Source organism: Panthera pardus, unplaced genomic scaffold (genome assembly GCF_024362965.1).
Source record: "Panthera pardus isolate Hobbes unplaced genomic scaffold, ASM2436296v1 HiC_scaffold_16, whole genome shotgun sequence".
NCBI classification, from domain to species: Eukaryota; Metazoa; Chordata; class Mammalia; order Carnivora; family Felidae; genus Panthera; species Panthera pardus.
Genome location: NW_026526721.1, coordinates 69282132 through 69305628, shown reverse-complemented (window position 1 = coordinate 69305628; position 23497 = coordinate 69282132). Strand labels below are relative to the sequence as shown.

General features: G+C 45.2%; 1 protein-coding gene across 7 annotated transcripts in view; it reads right to left on the bottom strand.

Moving 5' to 3' along the window:
• Positions 1-23497, bottom strand: part of KALRN (kalirin RhoGEF kinase) — a 669312-nt gene that overhangs the window by 375033 nt on the left and 270782 nt on the right. For all 7 annotated transcript variants that reach the window (XM_053903452.1, XM_053903454.1, XM_053903456.1 and 4 more), the window contains exons 7-9: positions 13014-13205; positions 9205-9336; positions 5560-5790 (exon numbers count right to left, since the gene is read on the bottom strand). In XM_053903452.1, the coding sequence (XP_053759427.1) occupies positions 5560-5790; positions 9205-9336; positions 13014-13205 (555 nt within the window). The remainder of the gene's footprint in view (positions 1-5559; positions 5791-9204; positions 9337-13013; positions 13206-23497) is intronic.

The window sequence follows — 23497 nt, the reverse complement described above, 5'->3', positions numbered from 1 at the left end:
TTCTTAGATACTTTCATCCTTTCCTAGAAGAAGAGTTCATTTCCAGACCCATCATCATTCTGGTCACTCTTTTCTAACTAATCATTCTATGTGCAACCCAAAGTGCTCATCTTTTATTATGCAAAATTTCAGTTGGATCATACAATGTCCAAACTGGTTTAGTATGATTAAGGGGCTATAGTCACTACTGCTAGTAAGAGATTGAATATCTAGAGTTTAAAAGAACTCACTCTCAAATCCTTTTTACATATTCTTTGGCAGGCAGGAACTGACATCATAAAACCTGTAATTTTCCATGTGAGGCTCCAAAAAACTGATAGAAACAGGTGAGATTCATTTGTACTACAAGAACTATGGACTTTAATATTAACACAGTCATTCAGAAGGGAAAATCACCGAGCCTGATAAATTCTGCCATCACTGCCCCTCACCAGCTCACCCAACTGGACTGCTTAACAACAAAAGACATTGTTTTTAAGGGAGTGCATTGGAGCTTCAAACCTCACTGTCCCACCCACACCACTGAGACCACCCCTAACCCTTCCTGCCTTACCTCCCACGTTCTCTGACAAGGGTGGGCACCCAGTTAGACTTCCTCTTCTCTGTCCCCTGGCTATACTTAGCTCCGCTTCCTGGCCTTCCCCAGGAACACCATCTCCATCTCCTCTGCCTGAGCTCTAAGGACCACTGCAATCCCACCCCAAGCACAGGGAACTTTCCCTGCTCTGACTCCACTAGCCCATGGTTATTTTGCTTCTTTCGCTCTGAACCCAGACAGCTGTGTGCCATTCATACATCCTTCAGTGCATATGTCTTCTCTCAGGCGAGGGACCGGACTCCCAGCACAGGGTCTTGCACACAGCAGGTGTTCTAAAACATTTCATCAATTCATTCTTGCAAAAAACAGAGGGAGAAGAAAAAGGGGAGGCAAAATAAGATGACTTGCAGACAGTGTTCAAAACCAGTTGCTCTGGCTGTGGAAAACAACGGAACAGAGTCTGCATCTACCAGAAAGATCAAGAATCTAGCTACTCTTTGTTCTTGTCAGCACAAAGTCTGGCCTCTCTGGGCTGGGAAGTAGTCCCTTACACCCCTGGAAAGCCGCAGAAGTTAGGGGGAAATAGAAGGTGGAGATAGGCTGATGTTGTCATGGACTGCCCTTTCTGGCTCTTGCTCAGTGCTGTCCTACTCTAAACAGGAAAAACAATAGTACTGAAAATTATTCTGCTGGCGATACTATAGCAGGGTCTGGCTTATCTGCACCTTTCTGCAGCTTAATGAACCCCAATTCCAGTTTGGTCCTTAGAGATTTATTTCCATTGCCCTCAGGCCCAGCAGGGAAGAGAAACCTGAGCACATCTGTTGGGACTCAAGGGAGGGCAACCACCAGGGTGATGTGCCAGGCCACTTCTGGTTGCAGAGGTTTCAATGAAATCTCTTTTTCACTGGTGCCTACCCTTGGTCTTCATCTTTTTGCTTTACTCTGCTTTGGGCCCTTAATGGGCAAAATATTCCTACTTGGGCAAAGACCATGCCCAGTAATGGCAATGGGGCAACAAGTCAGGCAGGCAGAGGCTGGCTCGCTCTTCTGACCTCTCTTCTCCACCAGCAGGAGACTCTGTCTCTCCTTTTTTGTGCCTCCCTCCCTCACTTTCCTCTTTATGTTTCTCCTCCCATCCATGGGTGTCTGTTTCTCTGCCTCTGTCTTCAAACCTTTCTCCCTTTCTTCCTTTGCCACATGGGCTGTCTCTGTCTCTCCCTCTTCTGTTTTGGGATATGTGCATGTGTCTGTCTGTCTTTCCCCTCCCTATGTTAAGTATGCGTGTGTGCTTCTTGTCTCTCTCCCTGGTCTCCTTCTCCATCTGCCTGGCTCCTCTCTTGTGTGGCTTTTCTGTAGGATATGTGGACAGGGAGCCAGGACACTTAGCTTCTGGTCCTGGTACTACATTAACTAGCTGTGTGGTTACAGCCAAGTTATTTCACATCTCTGGACCTCAAGTGCCTCAATCATAATGTAGGTTAGACTAGATGGTCTTTCAAGTCCTTGACAGCTCTGAAATTCTATCACTGAATGAAAAGAACTCAGAAGACCCCAGAAGCAGTCGCTATTGTTAGAAACAAAAGGCTCATGTGTGTGTGGGGGGGGGGGGGGGGCAGGGAGGGGGGGTGGGGGCAGGGAGGGGGTTCCCTAACAGCACAAGCACCAGGTGGCGCTCGAGTACCACTCAGAGGATGTGACTAACAACCCAGACCACACTGATGGAGGCTTTACCACATGCAGGGCAGCCAGGGTGCTAAGCCTTGCACTTGTATCTCATTCAGTCCAATGAGATAGGTACGATGATCGTTCCTATTTTAGAGGTCAGGAAACAGAAGCACCAGAGGTGAAACACCTTGCCCAGTCATACAGCCAAGACCTGTAGAAAAGGATTGGCCCTCAGGGTGTCTGGTTCCAGAGCCTGTGTTCCTAGGCACAATCTGTATTGTTCCAGCCACTGATGCTCACTCACAAGCTCTCCACTTAGGCTGCCAAGTAAACATCTTAGACCCCAAACGTGCTGAAGAGTCTTGGATACAGACTATAGCGTTCAGTCAATCCTCTCCTCCCTCAAGACACCAACTCTGACTTCTCATGCCTCTGCCTATAACTGTTCCATCAATACTCTACTGCCCTGCACACTGATTGGCATGTTCTGGTAGAACTGTTCTTTGTATTTTCAAATGGGTATGTCTTGAGCCATTCTAACTAACTAGGCATCCTGCCAGAATCTAATGCAGTACAGTTCTAGGCCCATTGCAGAAGCCCGAACTTTCTGAATAATTGATGAACACTGGGATACTTTGTGAGCACTGAGGGTATGCCCCCGTATCCTCCACCTTGGCTGTAAATACTTGGGACCCTCAAGACTTTCACATCGCTATTTCACACCACATCACAGGCGGACTCCAGCTACTCCCTGCAACTACCAAATGGGCTGAGCTACCCCACAGAAACAGAAACTGGGGGTCCTCTAATGATAATGTCAGCTCAAGTCAGCAAATATAAAGAGAACCCCAGCTTCATGTCAGATACAGCTAAGAGTTGTAAGCTGTACAGAGAGGAAGAAGTCATGCTTTCTACTCTCAAGGAGATATAGAAAAGATGACATAAAACATGCAAAATAAAGACGACAAATATATTAAGTTTCTGGGAGTCAGGAGACCAAAGTCGAAGTCTCTCATGCTACCTATTGAGTGTGTTATGTCCAGAAGACTTTTTTATTTTTATTTTTTTAATTTTTATTTTGAGAGACAGAGTACAAGTAGGAGAGGGGCAGAGAGAGAGGGAGACAGAATCCGAAGGAGACTCCAGGCTCCAAGCTGTCAGCACAGAACCCGATGTGGGGCTTGAACCCATGAACTGTGAGATTATGACCTGAGCTGAAGATGGATGTTCCACCGACTGAGCCACCCAGGTGCCCCTGTGCAGAAGCCTTTTGAAGCACCAGGTCCACCACCTGCTAGGTACTGATGATTAACTGGGTATAACGTAAACACTGGGGACCCATCACAAGATTAGGTAGCCCTTGTTTTTCCGCACTCTTCTTTGTACAACTGTCCCAGTGTCACTGACATGGAGAATGAAGGCCTGAGCGAGACAATGGGTGAATGAAGTTATGCTCCAGAAGTGATAGTCACGTATCCTGAAAACAACAATGGAATTACCATCCTAGGGGATTTAGTTCTCATGGAAGATCCGAGCCCATCACATCCACCTCCTAACATTCTACTTACTCTTGCTCAGTGCCAACAATGTGATTGTACAATAGACATGATAGCATCTCAATTCCAGAAATACTCTCATTTTTAAGACCATGGTGTAGAATGGCCATAGGTGTAGTTTTACTATACTTTTTTTTTTTTTCTAGATTTAGTGTTGATGCCAAGGTGGCCACAGAAAAGTCTGGGGACAGCAGTTCCCAGATAGTCCAAGTTTGAATGCCACCTTCGTGTTGGGGAGGCCTTTTGCCTCTCCCTCTCGCAGCCCCTCTGTCCCTCTCTATGGCCCATCCCAGTACCACAGCCATGAAACAGCAGGAGGACGGAGAGCTCACCAAGGACACTGCACAACCTGCAGCCTGGGTTGCCTCCATGAGTCACTCAAAGTTCACTGAAATAGTAACACCCTGTCTGCATGCCTCTGGAGGCTGGCACCTCACTCTGTCTCAATCACAGATGGACTCTGTGCTCTCCTGTGCTCAGGGATGATATATTTATCTGGACAGTTCCAGATGGCAGGAGTAGGCAACTGATTCATTTGCTTCTCCTTTCCCAGCAGGCCCCACAAGGGTTTCAGAGCTGGGGCCAGCATATAAGTGTCCGTCTCTCTTGAGGCTGAGGTGTCTGTCACCTCTGATGACTCAATCACTGCTCCAGCCTGGGGTGGTGGAGTAGGGCTGCCTTCAACAAAGCTAGGGTAGCTCGAGAATTGGAAACACTCCTGAAGATCTGCCTACTCCCAGGCCTGGTTGCATAGTGAACCCCTTCCCAGAGAGTGTCCCAGCCAGTGACAGGATGTCCTGCTCACCCTCCATCCCCTCTCTGTCTTGGGGCACCTGGCACTGGGGCCCCTCCCACAGCAGCTGTGAAGGGGTTCAATACTCCAAAGACATGTCCAATTGGCTCTCAGTGTTTCATGTAAATTTTGATACACTTTTAGATTACAACTGGCCAGTACCACAGAGAGTATAGAAGGAGTGTGAAATGTTATTTTATATGTATAAGCTTGAAGTTATGTGCTGGCCACAGACACTGATAGCATGAGTGCCCCCACCTTTGCCTCTCACAGCAGGGAGATGATGTGAAGCCCCAGCTTCAGTCTCAAGCTCCCAACCAGCTCTCCATCCCCCAGAATATCCACACTAGAGCAAAGCCCCCTGGGGTCCCCAAGGAGACAGACAGAGAAAGCATGAGAGGGAACGAATGGGTCATTTCATTCAAAAGGGCATTTGTGGCAAGACTGTTCTTTCATCATCAAAACATAACTATTTATTGTTTGTGGTGAAAGAAAAAGCTATGACTGGTATAATAATGCAAAAAGGCAGATTAAGCCATAAATAACCCCTTATCATGAATAGCCCATGTTTTAAATCCGGTTTGCCAAAGAATACCCCCATCACACCCCAACTTTAGCAGACCACCTGTGTCCCTGATTGAGAAGTGAGCTCACTGTGTGTGGTCCAACCCTGACAGTGCTCAAATAACCCCCAGGCCCTGGAGTCATCTAGAAAGCTCCTGAGTGAGGGTCAAGTTCTCTGCCATCTAAACGCAAGGAACTGCGCTGTGACGGAGTCTCTTGCCCCACACCAAAGAGTGAGAAGGCCCATCTGTAAAGTTGCTTAGGCAAGAAGCATGCAACTAGTAAGTCCATATGGTGAAGGGGGTGGGGGCAGCTGGGGCTGATTTGCCCTCTTCCCTCCGTAAATCAGGTGTTCCCAGGCCCGGTCACCTGGGTCAGGGACTTGGGCCACCTGCCTGCCTGAGATGGATGCCTCGTGCTGGAAGCGGCCTGTTTGTTACCTGTTGCACATCTTGCTGGAATACACAGAGCTGCAGCCGCTGGTGGAGCCGCACCTTGCGGTGCTGCCAGATGCTCTCGAGCCGCCGCTGGTGGTGCAGCACCTCGTGCACCACGTCCAGCACCTGGTGCACCGCCTTGGAGTAGTTGGCAGTGGCCGTGAGGGACTCAGAGTTCCCAGGACTCAGGGGACGCTGCAGCACATCCAGCAGTGCTTTGCCATCTTGGCTGACCTGCAAGAAGGAAAGGTTAGACCAAGGGAGCCAAGGAGCAGGCATGGACAGAGAGGCGAGGAGAGTCTGCCCCTGGGATCCCTGGTTAGGACTGAGAATCCCAGCCCTACCCAGACCCCATGACACCCTAGGAATGTGCCAGCCAGAGCTGTCCTGGTGCTCAGCCTGTGGTCTGGGGGACAGCACAGTATCCTGAATCCTGAGGGAGGAGAGGTACTCAATCAGTGTCTCTCTCAGCCTTGAGTTTTAGCTTCACAAGGGCAGGGACTCTGCCTCGTTCATCTCTCTCCAGCACTTAGAACAGTGCCTGGTCCATCATACTTGATAGATATTTCGACTGACTCTTTGACTATGTCAAGCAGCAGAGTTTCGTTTCAGAAATGAAGCTGAATATAAACTGACACCATAAGCCTCTCCCCCTCTTTTTTCTTCACTCTTCTACCTAGCTCTAAACTTCTCGATGTGTAACCAGAGGCAAGTTACTTAACCTCTTTGGGCCTCAGTTTCCTTGTCTGTAAAACAGGGACAGTAACGGGGCAACCTCCCACAGTAGTGGTGAGGATCAAGTGAGTTAACATGTGCGAAGTGCTTAGAATGGGGGCCAGCAGGTACTACTGGTTCCTAATTCTATTTCCACCACCATCATCATTTCTCTCTCCCGTCTTCCTTACTTCCTCTTCATTTTCTTTCTTTTTTTTATATTTATCCTTCTTTTGCTCTCCTTCTGTACAACTTCCTTTTTTTTTTTCCCTCCTGAGCATGGTAACACCCCCATCTTTCCAGAACATGTAGAGTAAGGGAGGAACCTTTATTTACTTATTTATTTTTTAATTTTTAATGTTTAATTACTTTTAAGAGAGAGAGAGACAGAGTGCGAGAGGGGAAAGGCAGAGAGAAAGACATAGAATCTGAAGCAGGCTCCAGGCTCTGAACTGTCAGCACAGAGCCCAATGCGGGGCTCAAACCCACAGAACATGAGATCATGACCTGAAATGAAGTTGGACGCTTAACCGACTGAGCTACCCAGGCACCCCAGGGAGGGACCTTTAGCTTGTAGACACAATATCTATGTTCTTATGTTCCCCAACATTCGCCCTCAGCACTGAGACCAGCGGGGGTGACACTCCCTGTCATTCCTATTGGAATCTTGGTACAATTGCAGGCACCAGTATTTCTGGAAAGTGGCATCATCTGATTGACACCTGTGGCTCTCCAAAGCTGGCAGAGGACCCAGTAGAGCATGTATCTTCTCAATTTAAAACAGTGGTAACTAGGGAATTCAGGGATTTTAAGGCCCTAAATTAATTTGGTTAAAGATTAAATCAAAGTTGGTCTGGAGTTGAATGCTCTTCTTTTTCTTCCATCAAGGTGGGGAAGGAAGTGTGTTCCCACCTCCAGCCTTACGATGGTGAATGACGTGCTGTTGCTGGGCCCAGGCCTCCCCTTATCCCACCTTTGTGTCCTAAAAATAGCTTATTAGGGTTCAGGAACACAAAGGCAGCTATTACTCACTCTGTTCATGGGGCAACAGAAACAGTGTGGGGCCAGGGGGTTGGTGGTTCAGAGGAATACTGGGTGGAGAATCTGTGGCTGAGACAGGAGAGGAAGCCTGGCTGGAGGAATACAGCCAATATAGGTGACTACCTCTACCTACCCCATCCCACTATTGCTGCCTCCAATGCATTGCCAGGGGCAACACCCTCCAGAGATGTGAATAAGACAAATATCCTGTGGCCAAACCCAGGAGAGCTCTCCTCAGGGAACTCTGAGCAGATGCTGTCTTTGGCACTGTGCTATGTCAAGGGCAGGGTGGTTAGAGTTGGAGGGCCAAGTCCTAACATCCAAGTCAACAGAGCTCCAGTCCTCTGCCTCAGTCCACATCTGCAGGAGGCAGGGACGGCCCACTGAACTCTGAGGCGGGTTTGGAGGGAATGTCTATGTCCAACAATGCTAGGGCCTGACAAAAATTTGGGAGAAATATTGTGTCTCTCTATATAATAATACACACACCCCACAAGTGTGAAACATGTTAAGTATAATATTAATCTCATTGGTACGCTCTATTTTTGTATCTTACAAGGAGTAAATTTAGAGATTCTTGACCCATGGATGGGGGCACAGTTCTGTTAAAAGAGAAGCCTTGGGCCATTTGGATCAGAGCTGATGAGATCAGATTTGGCTCAAAAGCCCTCCTCTCTGCCTCCTATAATAACAAAACCTGTTACCATTTTTTTAGCACTTATTACTGTCAGGCACTGGGCCAAGTGCATTACATGCACTATCTTTGTAACCCTTCAAACTACAGGCAAGTGTTATCACCTTCACTTCACAGAAGATGGCACAGAAGTGCCTCAAGTCACTCCCCTATAAGCAGGGGAGCCAAGAGTCAAACTCAGCTTTGACTGTGGCAAAAACCTTGACTCTTACCAGGAAGACATTGGTTCTTTGATTTCAGCATGCATCAAACTCACCTGGTGTAATATTTATTAAAATGTAGGTTCCAGGCCCCAGTTTTCGACATTCTGATTCAGTCGGAGGTGGAACCCAGGAAGATGCACCTTTAACAAGTACTGCAGGGGAGTCTGAGACAGAGGGTCCCAGAACTGGCTTGGAGAAACACTGTTCCAAATGTCCCTGCCCCATGGCCAGATGTGAATTCACTTTCCCCTCCTCATGCAGCTTCCTTAATTAGTCCATCTCTTATGCCCTCCAGCCTCTCTCTCAGAATTCACGCCCTTTAGTTAACTCACTTACTTGTGTACCTCCACACAGATGACGCCTGTATGCCCCTTTCCTTTCCCTTGGAAAGCAAAAGCAAGAAACTTCCCCCACTTCTCAACTTGTACCATGTGCCTGCCCTTTGGTTTTTCAGTGAAAGAGTCTTTTAATTTGTCCTTAACTTCCATGACAGCTTCTTACTCCTGCAAACACTTACCTCCACCCCATGGTGAGTTTTCCTCCAGACTTTCTAGTGAGAAAATTGGTATTTGTTGATGGGCTGCTTCATAAAAGGGGTGGCAGGGCTAGTGTGTACACACCCATTCACCAGGCAGAGAGCAAACGGAGGAACACAGCCTTGCTTTGTTATACTCCTCGTCCAGGGGAGAGAGCCTGATCTTCACACACAGGGTGAAGGGTGTGTGTGTTTGTGTGGGCATGTGTGCACACATGAGCACATGTGCGACAAGGTGGTGCCTGCTGATGGCCACACTTTTTTTGCTTCCTGGCCGGAGATCTATGAATGGAGATCATTCATAGATCAAGGATCTTAAAGATGTCTCCAAAGGGAGAAAAATGATCTTTCTCTCCTTCTTAGTCCACCCAGGCTATTTCACAGCATGCAGGCCAGTGCTCTGGCCACTCACCCACATACATACACACCCAGGAGCCCTGGGTGTTCGGCTTGGTTCTCACCTCCGTGTAGGCCTGGGTCACCTGCTCATACAAGGACTGATGATGGTGGATTGCCAGCTCCAGGTCCTGCATCTCGGATGGCAGGCCACCCTCACTGCACATCTTGCACCAGGCGTCCACTCCTGACAGGAACTGGAAGGAGATAGCAGCTGGGTTGGTGCAGGAGCATTGGGGGTGGGCAATGGGCAGATCTTTGTAGAGGTGGTCAGATGCCTTTGGAAGAAACATCTGGCACCTCTGGGAGCCTCAGAGACCACTGCAGAGAATGGAGTTTTCTAATTCTACAAACACCAACCCGACGAAAGAAGTACCTGTACCTGTTCAGAAAGTGCAGTTTCCACCTGTACAAAAGACCCAGTGCCTGTTCAGGAAGTGCAGTTTCCACAAGCAAAGATGATTGTTATGAAACCACTGACGGGGGGAGCCGTCTACGTGTTCAACAGGCTATATGCACACATTGGCTACAAAATACAGGTGTGGGAAGAGCTCACTACATTACAATACACCTTAGAGCTTCTTGTCCTAGGCACACTCACAGGCGCCTGTGAGAGGCTGCATATAATGGCACGGGAGATTTCCACACACGTGTAATGAGTTGTGCAGAGGCACAAAAAACACCTCACACAAGACTATCGGGTACCCCAGGGAACTTGCAAAGGCCATTCCCACAGGGGGTGAAGATTAATGCTCAACAAGATCTCCACTGTTGGGTCAGTATCCTCAGGGATAGGAGAGAGGAAGGGCAGCTTAGGGGGACAAATTGCACTGGGCCTATAACGGCACTGGCTCCTGGGATGTGATATATAGATATAGATCTCGACAGACATAAAATTATTTAAAAATTAAAATTAACAACTGTGGAAGACTATGGGTCTCCATGCACAAAAGGTGAGCTAACTGAAATCACTCAGATTTATTGGGTGGAAAAATACACCTCTAAAATGCAAATAATTCTTCACCCAATAGTCTGGAATGGTTCTGTCTGTGATTCCTCTCGCCTGGGTGCACAGCTCCATTTAAATTAATTGCCTAAATACCTTTTTATCTCATTGCCTAGAACAGCCCATATGAGGACAATAAAGAGCTGCCTAAATAAATGCATAATAGCTTTGAAAAAATAGCCTTGAATCTGCTGTTTGGAGCATGTTTGTTTTTTGTTTTTTTCTCCTAGCTAAAAAGAAGCATGGTTTATGAGTTTCCCTGAAGGACTGGTAATGCCTGAGGAAATTGCATTAAAAAATAGATACAAATAAAATTGCTTCTGATCCAAAGCAATCCAAGTCAGGAAACATCAACTAGAAGTCACTCTCAGTTCTGGGACTGTACTTTCTGCAGCTGCGTGAGTTCTAGTCTGGGTAGTCTGGGTGTGTGTCAGCCTGCAGCCGCCGGCTTGTGGCTACTGTGGTTGACTTTTCATTCTGAATGTTTTTATCGCGTTAGGCCATCTCTTAACAATTCCAGAAGTGTGCAGGGTGCCATCAAGTATCAGACTGCACACACTTGCTAACATCTCAGAAGCTTCTTTACTCCACCAATAACCATTTCACAGAGGACCCTGAAAGCAACCTGACATTCGTGTGTCAGCCACGGGGGGCGCACCTCTTCAAGGCCCTTGGAATTTCCCTGTAATACTTTAACAAGAGCCCTAGAGCAGACCCCACAGAATGGTCACCTCAAGGAGAGAAAGGCAGAGAGACAGAAGGGAGGCATGGAGTCTCCCTTGCCAATCTGGACACACCTTGAACAAAATGTGCAAGTGGTAGGGTTGAGGAGAGAACAGGAGATTTGACATGAATATTCTCCTGGTCCTTGGAATGAACTAACGGGTCATTATCAGTCACTACCACCATCATCCTTTAATAAAAGGCCTAGATCCCTTTCAATGTGTCGGGCTGTCCTTGACTTATGATACAAGTATTTCAGTCTTTGGGAAGGTCTCAGGTGGAAACAGACACAAATGAAGGAAATACAAAGATACCAGGAAGTATGTTAAACAAATACAGTTGTGATGTCTAGCATTTAAAAAGGACACGAGGCACATTACATGTTCCATCTCTAATTCTTATAATAGTGCTGTGAGGTTTATGATTATCCTTGCATTAGAGATTAGGAAACAGGCTCCGATTGGTGAGGTGACTAGCCTAAGAGCTAACTATTAGAGCCTACATGTGCCTTGAAGCCTACACTCTTGCAATTATCCCATGCTGCCTTCCATGCTAGGTGGGTAACAGAGGGAGATATTTAAGGTATGACCTCATCTAGGACTCCCCACAATCTGCAAGCTACCCAAATGTCATACAAAGAAAGGAATTTAGAGGTTAAAACCACAAGCTTTAATGTGAGACACATCTCGGTTGAAATCCCAGCTGTTCACAGATTGTGTGATTTTCTCAGTGGTATGTTAGTAAATGTTTAATAAACAGCATGTGTGTGTGTGTGTGTGTGTGTGTGTACACACACAAGAGTATTGTAAACTTTACTGATATAAAGAATGTGTAGCACATAATTTACAAAGAATGACAACATATATGTATACAACGTTCCTTACTGTAAATTCCATATAGCCGACCAATTCTCACAGGATGCTTTTGTTTGCAAACAACAAACTTATATGAAAGTTAGCTAATATTTTTGCTAATATTAAGGTGAAAGACAAAAGTGAAAAATACCTCAAGACTTATGTCAGAGCATTATTCCTTCATCAGTGATGTGAGTGACTTCTGTGCTAAATGTAGTAATAGTTTTTGAATATCAGAAGAGTATTTCTTCAACCTGGTGTGCTACTATTCACAATGTAACAGCTATAGTCAGGACACATCTTTAATCAAGTTTAGTCTGCATCTTTAAATATTTTTCCTTCATTGTCTTAAGACTCCAGGCAATCAACAAAACAATAAATCAAGCCCTGGTTGTAGCATTTGATGATTCCCGTGGTTTAAAACGTCTACCTTGGTCTATTTCAAGCTACCAATGTGACATCACAGAATGTGGAGTTGGGAATAACTCATCAGGAGCACACAACCGTATAGTATTTTCACCACAGAGACAAATAGATATAATTTAAGGAGCACAGGTAATAATAAAATGTAGTAAAATAACTAGGAGTGATGAGTTTTGAGTACCTATTACCTTTGTTTTTAGTATATTTAGTATAAATTTATATAATTTAGTTTTAAATAATGGCTATGTTTAATAACCAGCTCATGAATTTGCTGAAAATTTGACCTTTGGCTCTTCACAGGCTGCTTAGAGCCAGCTCCAACACACCACTGGGTCTTAGGCAGGTCACTCAGTCTCTCCGAGCTGCAGTGTTCCTGTCTGTAAAATGGCTTGGTAATGTCACTGACCAAAGCCAGTAAATAAGTAGCAACAAAGAATTATTATATCTATTCATTGTGTAATTACTACATTATTATTATCCATAGCCAGTGCTTCACGTAAGATTAGTATCCCCCTGATTTCAGCACTCAGTGATCAGTATTTAGTTTCCCCCATTTCATCTGTGTTCTGAGAATGTAGTCAACACACACACACACACACACACACACACACACACACACACACACACACCAGTAATAATAAACTACCAAGCCGAATGTAAACAGGCTCTATGTTCCTTGTTTGGATGTTAAGCAAAACCATCCAGAGTTACCGATATTTCCTTACATGCGCAGGGGCCATGAAAGCAGTAGAACATGGGTTGCTATTGCAATTACTCAGCAGGGCCTTGAGTGTTTCAAAGAGAGAGACAGTGCATATACTCCCATCTTTCTGACCAACAGTGGCTGCAGCAGCCCCCTTGACCTCACCTGCTCAGCCTTCTGGTGGAACACCGCAGACATGGCAAGGATGGTGCTGCGTTCATCCAGAGCAGCAGCGAAGCTCTTCCACTCCTGGTCCAGCTGTGTGGAAATCTGCTTGATTTGCTGTGAGGCGTAATGGCCGGCCTCAGAGAGGCGGGAAGCCACGGACATGATGCGGTTGATATTGACATAAGCATTCTGGGAAGTAGAGGAGACAGAGTATTTAGTGGGGCAAGCTGGAAAAGCATCCACTGAGCACTTTTGGGGTGGGGTATTTGGGGAAGGAGCCTACTCAAAACAAAAAGTTTGAGAGAGGCTAGTACAGGCCACACGAGTGTATCCATTTTTGGCCCAAGAGAAGTCTGTCTACAACATAAAATTTCAACTGATAGCCGGTACAGTAACCAAGATGTTTCATTCTGGGGACCAACATAGTTTTTGTGCCAACTATTAATGCACATGAATGGAATCACTTTTCACGGACAGTCTTAGTCATCCCCACAATCATCTAATGAAGTCATGCCACAGGAACAGCATAGCATGGTGCTTCCAAGAGTGACTCTCTGGAAGTAGAGGCTCAGACTAGGGCAAAAGACACCTCTCTTGCTCAGAAGAGAGTTATATCCAGGGCATTGTTGCCACCTACAACAGGGCGGTGGTGTTCATGAAAAGGAGCAAAGAACACAAGTCTTGTGATAACTACACTTCTTCCTATCACCAAGCAAAGACTTTGCTAAACCTCTGCCCCTCTCCCTACCAAAAGAGCTGGGACACTAGCCATCAGTCAAGATTTAAATAAAAAGACCATTTGAAGCAACAATATTCTTCCATGCTAAAAATAAGATATGTGGGATTCTTTCTTATCCTTTAGACTTAGGGTTATTTCCCTACTTAACCCCCAAAAAGCATCTGTGGGTTATCCCCGAAAAGCATCTGTAGGCCTCTTCTGGACCCGCTGACTTCTTTCATCACGTGTTTTGTTTACATTCATTCCCATCTTTGATTTCCAATTAAAAATTCACGGCATGTGTGTTATTTCCTACTAGGCCAACAGAAAACCCTCCAGGAACAAGGCAAAAGAAAAACCGCACAAACATAAGCCAGTAGCAAGCATGAATATTTTTAGCTGCTAACTCCTATTAATTGTTTGAAGTGTCAAAACAACCAAGTAATATTGTGGCATCCACAAGGAGCCTTTCTGAATCACACACTGTCTTCCTGAAGAAGGACCATGGCAGCAAGTTGCTTGTGCACCTTCGTTCTTTGTTACAAATCTTCTCAAATGACAATAAATATTCTTCAGCAATGGCCCTTTCTCCTGGCTCTATTATTAGTGCAGGAGTAGTTCATTAGTATTGGCTAAATGAAGGCTTCTGGTTTTCCTTTCCCCCTTCCCTCATGGTCCCTATTCATCTTAGCTGTCCCTGACCTCAAGCACTCCATCCCAAACCTGAGCCAGGTTGATAAGGTCTCTCTTCATTTAAAAGGTCCCTGTGGAAGTTTAAAAGGTTAAGTGAAATGCTCAAACACAAATCCATCCTGATGTCTAATGACCCCCATGTGTAATCTCTTTCTTTAGTCTGGCCTAAGACCTTTCTGATGCAGTGCATTTCCTTAATAGAGCTAGAATATTACTGACTCTTGTTATTTGAAATAACTATCCTTCAAAGATTTAGGAGTCATTCTCAGCCTTGTTTTCTGAGTTAGGACACAGATTCTACCTAAAATTAAACTCTATTTATAGAACTAACAGAAAAACCAACTATGTACTTGGAAAGAAAAGAGAAAGAGAAAAAAAGGCATGCACTGATTTTAATAGTTCTGTCTTCTAAGGGAATAACATTTGGATTCCCTCAAATTTCCTGCTTGTGTCACGGTCTCAGTTTGGGTTGCCCCCAAAGCAGATCTTGCAACAAGTATTTGGGTTGCATGCTTTATTTGGACATGATTCCAAAAAGCAAGGTGAGGGACTGGGGAAGTCAAAGAAACAACGAAAATGAACAAAGCATGTGTTTAGGAATGGGTTAGTGCTATGAGCAATTGGAGGTCATCCCTCCTGAAGCCTTTTAAGATACTGTGTAGAATCTGGGCTGTCTCACTGGGAGGTGAGGAATCTGGGGTATTCATGCATTAAAGTGCCATTGCTCATGGTGGAGGGTCCCTCCTGGAGTCACTCCCTGGCAATTCCAGCCTGCCCTACACACAGGTCAAGCACACTTCCCAGGTCAGAAAGTGACCATGGGCAGAGAAACTCAGGAAGTTATCAGGGTATATGGGAGCCCTCTGCATTTATCCTTCAGGGCTGGCTGAAAGGATACAGGAGGGACATTGACAGCATCTGATAGAGCTGTCCTTCCAAACTGGATTCAAATTCTGAAGACCCTCTCTCCCACCCCACATTTATCTGGATTTATCTAGGATTATTGGCTTTTAAAGACCTCGTGTGCTTTGGCCAGATGGGAAGCAGGAAAAACAATAAGAGCAGGCACTAGCCTCTTTCCAGCGTCCCTCAGGTGCATCTTATGGATGCCTGGCCCTCTGTCATCACTGCCTGTTTACATTCTCTCCCCACGGGGAACATAGGGAGGCATAGTTCTGCTCACTTTTAGGAAGAACTTTCTAGCTCTTAGAGATGTCTAACCGTGGTTGCCTCTGGAGGCTGTTAACACTTTGTCACTCATTCAAATATTTATGGAAAGTTGGCCAGGCTCTGTGTTGGGGACTGTGGGAGATCAAAGAGAAATGAGACAGGATTCCTGCCCTCAGGGGCTCACAGCTGAGACTTAAGAAAAGTCCTCAAATAACTGCAATTTAGAGCAAAATGAAGTGTTTCTACGGAGGCGGAGGCAACTCGCTGTGGGGGTGCAGAGGACAGGGATCAGAACCACTGGCAGAGATGTTGGGAAGGGGCTTCCTGCACAGAGGGGGTGGTGAGGCTGGCAGTCCTCCAAGGCCCCCTTCAACCCTGAAGCCTGTGATCATAAATGAAAGCTAAAAACAAACAAACAAACAAAAGACCACAGCTTACATTTCACATTCTAGAGACGAGCACAGTAAATGCCTTTTTTGTTTCCTTATCAGTGGGCAGAGAAATGTCTTACTAAAACTAACAAGTGATTATGCTTCACAAAAGAAGGAGAGGGAGTATTCCTCACAATAGAAGGATAAATATAATGTTGACTCATGAATTTGAGCATTCTTCTTCTCTACAGTCCCCTTTCAAAACAGCAAAACACTGCGGGGCGAGTCACATTGCCCAGGTTCATCACCGTCACCTCCGTTTTCCTTCAGCTAGAACCTGAGACAAATGGGCACCTAGATTCTAAACAGCAGCCAGAAGTCAAAGGAAAAGATAAGAATGGTAGAGAAGGTCTCCCATGACTTAAAAGGAAAGAGCAAGGTCAAAGAGCTGGGTTAAGAGTCTGAATATACAGGGGTGCTTAGCCATTATGCAAAAATGACATGTCATGGCCTTTGGGCCATCTAGCCATGCGGTTCTCCTGTGTCACTGTTTATGCCTCTGTTAAGGAGCATTTGGGGGTCATGCTTGTCCTGGGGATATGGCCAACAAGAAGAGATATTTTCATTCTTTATAGCCTTTCCATTCCCTACCAGGTGTCTCCTCCACTCCCTGCAGTCTGGCACTGCCGTTCTTCTTTGCCAGCCTAAAATGCCCTTCCATCCAAGTCACTGGCCCAGGAGTCAGGAGACATGAGTTCTGGTCCAGCTCTAACACTCACCTAAGAGGTCACTTGTCTCTTCTGTGCCTTAGTTTCTCTATCCTTAAAATGAGAGGGCTGAACTGAATAATCTCAGACATTCTACGTCTGAGTATGCAGTGTCAGTTCCAGATGGAATGTAGAGAGAACTTAGGAGGTCACAGTTTTCTCCTGTCTTATCTTCAGTGCTTAGGGGAATACCGACTAAATCTATTCCCCTCCCCAAACCCTCTTCTCTGCAGGAGGTAAGGCATAACATGAGGAAACAGGAATAACTCAAAGCTTTCAAGTGTCCATGTGCAACAGGAATGTTTTAAATAAGAGATGTGATCTCATTTACGCTTTTAAAAGACTGCTCTGTGAGCTCAAGGGTCAGCAAGGAGAAGCTTGCATGGAGTGAGACAGCAAGAATATTGCTGCCTACCCTGGAGGGGACATAGCCCAGCCTTGGCTGTCCACGTGTCTCAGCCCTTGATCCTGGTTCTGCTCTCTGGCCTGTCACAACAGGGCCACGGCTGGAGCTGGGCCTCTTGAGTTCTTCAGCCTCCAGGTGACCAACGACCAGATGCTTCCCTCCTCCTCTCCTCTCCTGCCCCTTCCCCTGAGCTGAGCTGCCTAGACTAACCAGCTTCCCTGGCCAGAAGTCAGTAATATGACCAACAATTCTGGCTTAATGAGTATTTTCTTAAACCCTTACCTCAAAACAGCTTTATTAATTTAAATCCCTTATATATATGCAGTGCTATTATTATCTTCATATTCAAAGTACTGCATAGCCCAAGATGTAAACAGAATCTGTTCTATAAAATGCAATGCACCTGCAGCACAGTCTGTTTTATTACCCACCTCATCCTACCTGTCCCCCTGACAAGGCCTCTCCCTCCATCACTTTGGTCACAATGGAAAATATAATTAAATTCTAGCATAATCTTGCTAACTCAAAAACCCTCTATACTTACACCCTGCCTCCACTTTTGTTGCCTAAACTCTGTTTTCCTGTTTCATTCTTGCAGTCATTAACTGGAGATCATAGGATGGACAGCCCTTCTCCCAAGGCCCTATCTTGCGGTGATTAACTGAAACCAGTGAAGCAAGCAGTCACTCTCCTGAAATAATTACTTGGCAGAATCTTGATGAAAGTTTTCAGCCTTGCCAAAAAGTTCTCACTTTGAACCTGGTTCCCGGTTGTTCTGGCTAGCTACAAAAGCATGCAAAGTTAGCTTGCAAGATAATCACAACTTTCCATTAAAAAATCCAGCTAAATTTTCTCTCTAAATGAAGTTACTTATGTAGTACACTCTGAAAGAGATACTGGTTCTTCTATAAATAATCAATTGATAGAAGCTATCATTTTGGTAATCCTAAACTCTGTGTCAGGGGCTAATGGTAGGAGCAGATCATTGGCAAATGTGTGTATTATGTGAATCCCATTGACTTCACTCTTAAAAGTAGGGGTACATTATACACCTTTGTCATAGGTCCCCACTCTGAATCAGAAACTCTGTCCTGTGGGTTACATGAGGTAACATAAAGTATTTAGTTAGTTGTCTGACATATAACTGTTAACTCGATGAATGACCTATCTTTTCTCTCATCCAGTTCCAGGAGACTGGCATTAATTCACCAAATCAAGTACAGACCAAATCAAAGTATCAGTAAAAAGCATAACAAAAAGAGAAACCTATCAAGGGGTTCCTGGGTGGCTCTGTTCGTTAAGCATCCTCCTCTTGATTTTGACTCAGGTCATGATCTCACGGTTGTGAGACTGAGCCCCGTGTCAGGCTCTGCACTGAGTGTGGAGCCTGCTTAAGGTTCTCTCTCTCTCTCTCTCTCTCTCTCTCTCTCTCTCTCTCTCTCTCTGCCCTTCCCCTGCTCTCCCTCTCTCTCCCTCTCAAAAATAAATAAATACTTTTAAAAAAGAAAAATTAATGATTCCAACAAGACGTAAATATTTCAACAATCCAAATTTCCATTGTATTTCCCAGAAAACATGCCACAACGTCCCCTACTATTCCTGGGCGGGAGTCCCTTTCCACAGAAGCCTGCCACATGTGCACAGCCCTGCAGCAGGGGAAGCTGCTCTAGTTGGTTGTCAGGCCACTGCCCCGCACAGCACACCTCCTCTGCTGGCAGATACCATTTTCTTAGGATTTAAGGGCCTGGGGCCCTGAATTGTCCACAGCTCTTTCCTTGACCCAGAGAGATCAGAGAATCTGGAAGCAGCAAGTGACTTATTCTATGAACCATGCCCTTGCAACACGGTGTCCTTTCATACCTTAAGCTGGAAAAACAGAGGCCTTTGTCTCTTGGGATAGCCTTCTTAAGGCATCTCCACTACTTTGGCATACCCAGAGCACCCAGAAGGGGGGATGTCTTGTCCCCCCTTTGCCTTATCACTGACTCTAATGCAAAAGGTGGCAGAAGTCTCCTCCCCAGGCCTGGCCTGGGGCCCTCCACCTTGTCGCTCAGGGGCAATGTTTCTCATGCTCACCTCCAGAGAGGCAGAGGCGAGTCAGTGAAGAGCTGTCTCATCTCTGGAAAGAATGTGTTCTGTGCACAGGGTTCCAAATTCCATTCCAGTTAATGGGGCTACAGCTTCTAAATTATCATTATGAAAATGGAAGATGTGATCCATGAAGGCCACCACAGGAGGAAAGGCACAACTGTCACAGAGAGGCCATTCTCCTGAAAGGGGCTCGTGCTCAGTGCAGACAAGCCCTGGACACCTTGACTCTCCAAATCCAAAAACCAAGGGAGGGAAGCCAGGCAAGCACCTGGTCAAGGGCCAAGGCACTCAGTAAAATCACTTGGGTCAAATGAAAAACGGATGTTAAATCAAAATGCTAAATATGAAATACACACACACACACACACACACACACACACACACACACACACACGGCCTCAGCTGAACAGAACATTACATGTACCAGGGAAGCACACCCAAATGTCATTAGTTATTGAATGCTTACTTTGTACAGATATGCGTGGTGGTAGAAACTTTCCTCTAGGCTCTTGTTCTCATCTCAATTCTTTTGTTTATAGAGAAACATTTAAAAAAATAATTTTGGTATATACATATTTTTAGTATTTGGGGGGAAATGTTCTAAAACTGTGCAGAGAAAATACACCGTACCTTATCGCGCAGCTCTTCCCCTCACACTGATGTTCATATATCAAAGCATCAGATATCTATGGGTGTTGGGGCTAAAGGGGAATTTATATTCAATCTTTTACTTTTATCAAACTCATTCATTTTATTCAGACACAAAGGTTGTTTCTAGTTTGGGTTTGTTTCCTCTACAAATAATACTTGAGGTTTTGGAGTATTTTTAATTTTAACAGATTTGGTGTGTTAAATACTTTTTAGATTCATGAATTATTTTAATGTATCTTTCATGAATTTGGTCAGGTTGCACATTCCATGAAAGCTGTAATTACTCAGATTCCTCCATCTCTTTTTTTTTTTTTTGGTGGGAGAGGGGGGCCTGGGTGGCTCCATTGGTTAAGTGTCTGACCTCAGCTCAGGTCAGGATCTCACAGTTCATGGGTTCGAGTCCCGCATCAGGCTCTGTGCTGACAGCTCAGAGCCTGGAGCCTGCTTCAGATTCTGTGTCTCCCTCTCTCTGCCCCTCCCCTGCTCACTCTCTGTCTCTTTCTCTCTCTCTCTCTCTCAAAAAATAAAATAAAATAAATAAAGCCTTTTTTTTTTCAAAGTAAGGCACAATGTACTACCAGTGAAATAGGTAAGTTTTAATGAGCAAATACTGCTTTTTAAAAAAATGTTTATTCATTTTTTTGAGAGACAGAGAGAAAGAGCATGAGTGGGTGAGGGGCAGAGGGAGGGAGACACAGAATCCAAGGCAGGCTCCAGGCTCTGAGCTGTCAGCAGAGAGCCTGATGCAGTGCTCAAACTCATGGACCGTGAGATCATGACCTGAGCAGAAGTCAGATGCTTAACTGACTGAGCCCCAGGCGCCCCACAAATACTGTTTTAATAAGAAAAAGAAAATAAACTCTTCATTATAGCTTTTTAGAAGCCAAGTTCATGTAACAATCTCATTTTGTAGTTAGGAAAAATAATAATAAAACCCAGACATTTCTTGAATCCACCTAGGAGATGTTTAAAAATTTGTTAAATCAATTAGGTGATAGGTTCAAAGTCACCAAAAGAAAGGCTAACTGGGACTAGATCCCAGCCTCCTAATTCCTAGTCAGCATGACCCCCTGTTTATAGCTATCTTTTTCCCATGCCCTGCAGCTTATATTAATTTAAGATTTTGTTTTGTCATACTCAGAGAGAGCCATAAGGAAAAATACTTGGAGATTTTCCCATACAGCTTTCAGAGGCTTCGTGAGTAGCGTTCAATATCAGTAAGAAAATAGATTGTGCCAGAGCAATGGAAAAAGCTGAACCTCACCTCCTCTTTCCAGCCTAATAATACCATATGTATTGCTAACATCTTTGCTAGTACCAAACCCATGTTGCTATTACCAAACCCACTTTGGGTCCTGATGCTGTTAAAGCATCAGTTTATGATTAATTAGTTTAACATTACCATGTAAACCTGCTGATCCCACCTCGAAACATATGGACACTGGGATAGTAACATCTGGAATAAGAACTGTCCATGCTTGAAACTCTACTACAATAGCTAAGAGATGTGATGAGCTCTAAATGAAACCTCCAACTTCTGCCTCCTGCAAACCACAGGGTGCCCTCGAGGGGGCCAAATAGGGCAGTTGATGGATGACTATCTGGTCAGGTCTGGCCAGACAGTAGGTCAGACCATGTGGAAGCCATCTGTCACTGTTGGGTGGAGGGAGGAAAGAAGCTGGAGCAGCCCTGGTGCTCAGCAAAGATAACATTGGCCCGTGAATCCCTCTGTCCCTCTGGCCTGGCTTGCTGTAGCAATGTTTCCTCCAGCAATTGCTTTACAAACCATTAAGCAGCCATGAAAACAAGTGCCTTGGCCATATGTCCTAGGGCCAGGGAAACCCAGGAGCAGATTTCAGTAAAAGAGAAACTGGTCTCTCTTTCCTTTCTCAGCTCGAGCAAAACTTCCTTAGAGGGGTGAGTGTCTTTATAGGAGGCAGTGCTACAGGATTTAAATGTTAGGGAGGGATGGGTATGGCTGGAATCAGATTATTGGACACCAATGGGGAAAGAGGTTGGGAATAATGTAGCTCTTCTAGATTAAGATATAGTAATTTCAGGCCACCTTTAAGATTAAGTTCAGAGGCTATAAAACTTCATGGAAACATATTTACCAGTATCTTCTCCCCCCGCCCTTTCTCACGTAGGCCTGGTTATTCAGAGTTTGGTCTGTGCATTGGCACAACCTGGGAGCTGAAGAGAAATGCAAAATCTCAAGCTCCTTCCCAACTTTCTGATTAGAATCTGCATTTCAACAAGATTGTCCCAAGTGATATGCATGTACATGAAGGTTTGAGAAGTTCTGTAGATGGGAACTCTGAGAACAAGGAGAACTGTTTCTTCTAGCACTTCTGACCCTGACAATAATACCTGAACACTTGCCAAGCACAACATTGTGCCAAGTGTGCTTAAAATGCATGATCACATCTCATCCTTACAATAGCCGTGGCAAAGATACTATTATTATCCCCCCGTTTAGAGACCCAGTGGTAAGGCTCTGAGAAATTGAAACAACTTGCCTATGATCACACAACCAAGCAGGAAACACAGAACCACAGTTAACACCTAGTGTCCATGCTCTTTACACCATGCTATTTTATTTTGCCACAGATGTGAAAGCAGTTGGGCTGGCCAAGGATGTCCCTAAAGGGAAAGGGGAGATGATGAAGAGAAATTTCTCTCAAAGATTCAAAGACTTGCACCTCAGAGAAGTAAGGGCTCCTGGAGAGAGAAGTCAGTAAAAATATCTGAATGTCTGAAGTCTCCCAGCTAGGGATCTTAACTTGCCCTTAAAATTCCCAGAACAGTCCAACTCTAGAATGGGCAGGAGTCTTTTGTCCTCTCCCTCCTTGAACCAATAATCTTCACCTGCAAACCTAAGGCCAGTCGCCTTGAAGAACAGGTCCCTGTCTCCACAGAACCTTGGGAAAGCCCAAGACTAAGGCAACTTTTTGCCCCTTTAATCAATATCTTGCTGTATTTCTGGAGTTTAAATCTGCTGTCTTATTTAACTTTCATTCAACAATGCAAGACACTGTGCCAGCAGGAAACAAGACAAATAAAACTCCTATGCAGGTGGAGCTTACATTTTGGTAGAAGAGTCAGACAAAAAATTAATAAATATTTACTGTACCTTTCTTATTTCAGCTCTGTATAAAATATAGCTGAGAAAAGTATAGTACATGATGGGGTTGGGAAACACTACTTAAAATAGAGAAGTCCGGGCAGGCTGACCCTGGAAGTCAGGGATGACACCCGAGCTCATCCCTGAATTAAGTGAGAGAGTGAACATGTGGCTGTGGGAGGAAGAAGCTCCAGGTAGAAGGGACAACAGGGGCGAAGACCACAAGGCAGGAATGGCCTTGGTGGGTTCAAGAAACGACAAGAAGCCGAGGGTGACTGGAGCAGATGAGTAGGTGTAGAGGCTGAGATCTGAGAGGTAGCTGGGGTCCAAACCATGAAAAGCCTTGTAAGCCATGGTAGGGGACTTCAGCTTTTATCCTGAGAAAGACAGGAAGACATTAAAGCATTTTTGAGTGGAAGAGTGACACAATATGACGTATCTTACTCTTGGCAGGAACGTTCAGGCAGTTGTGTTGAGAATACACCACAAG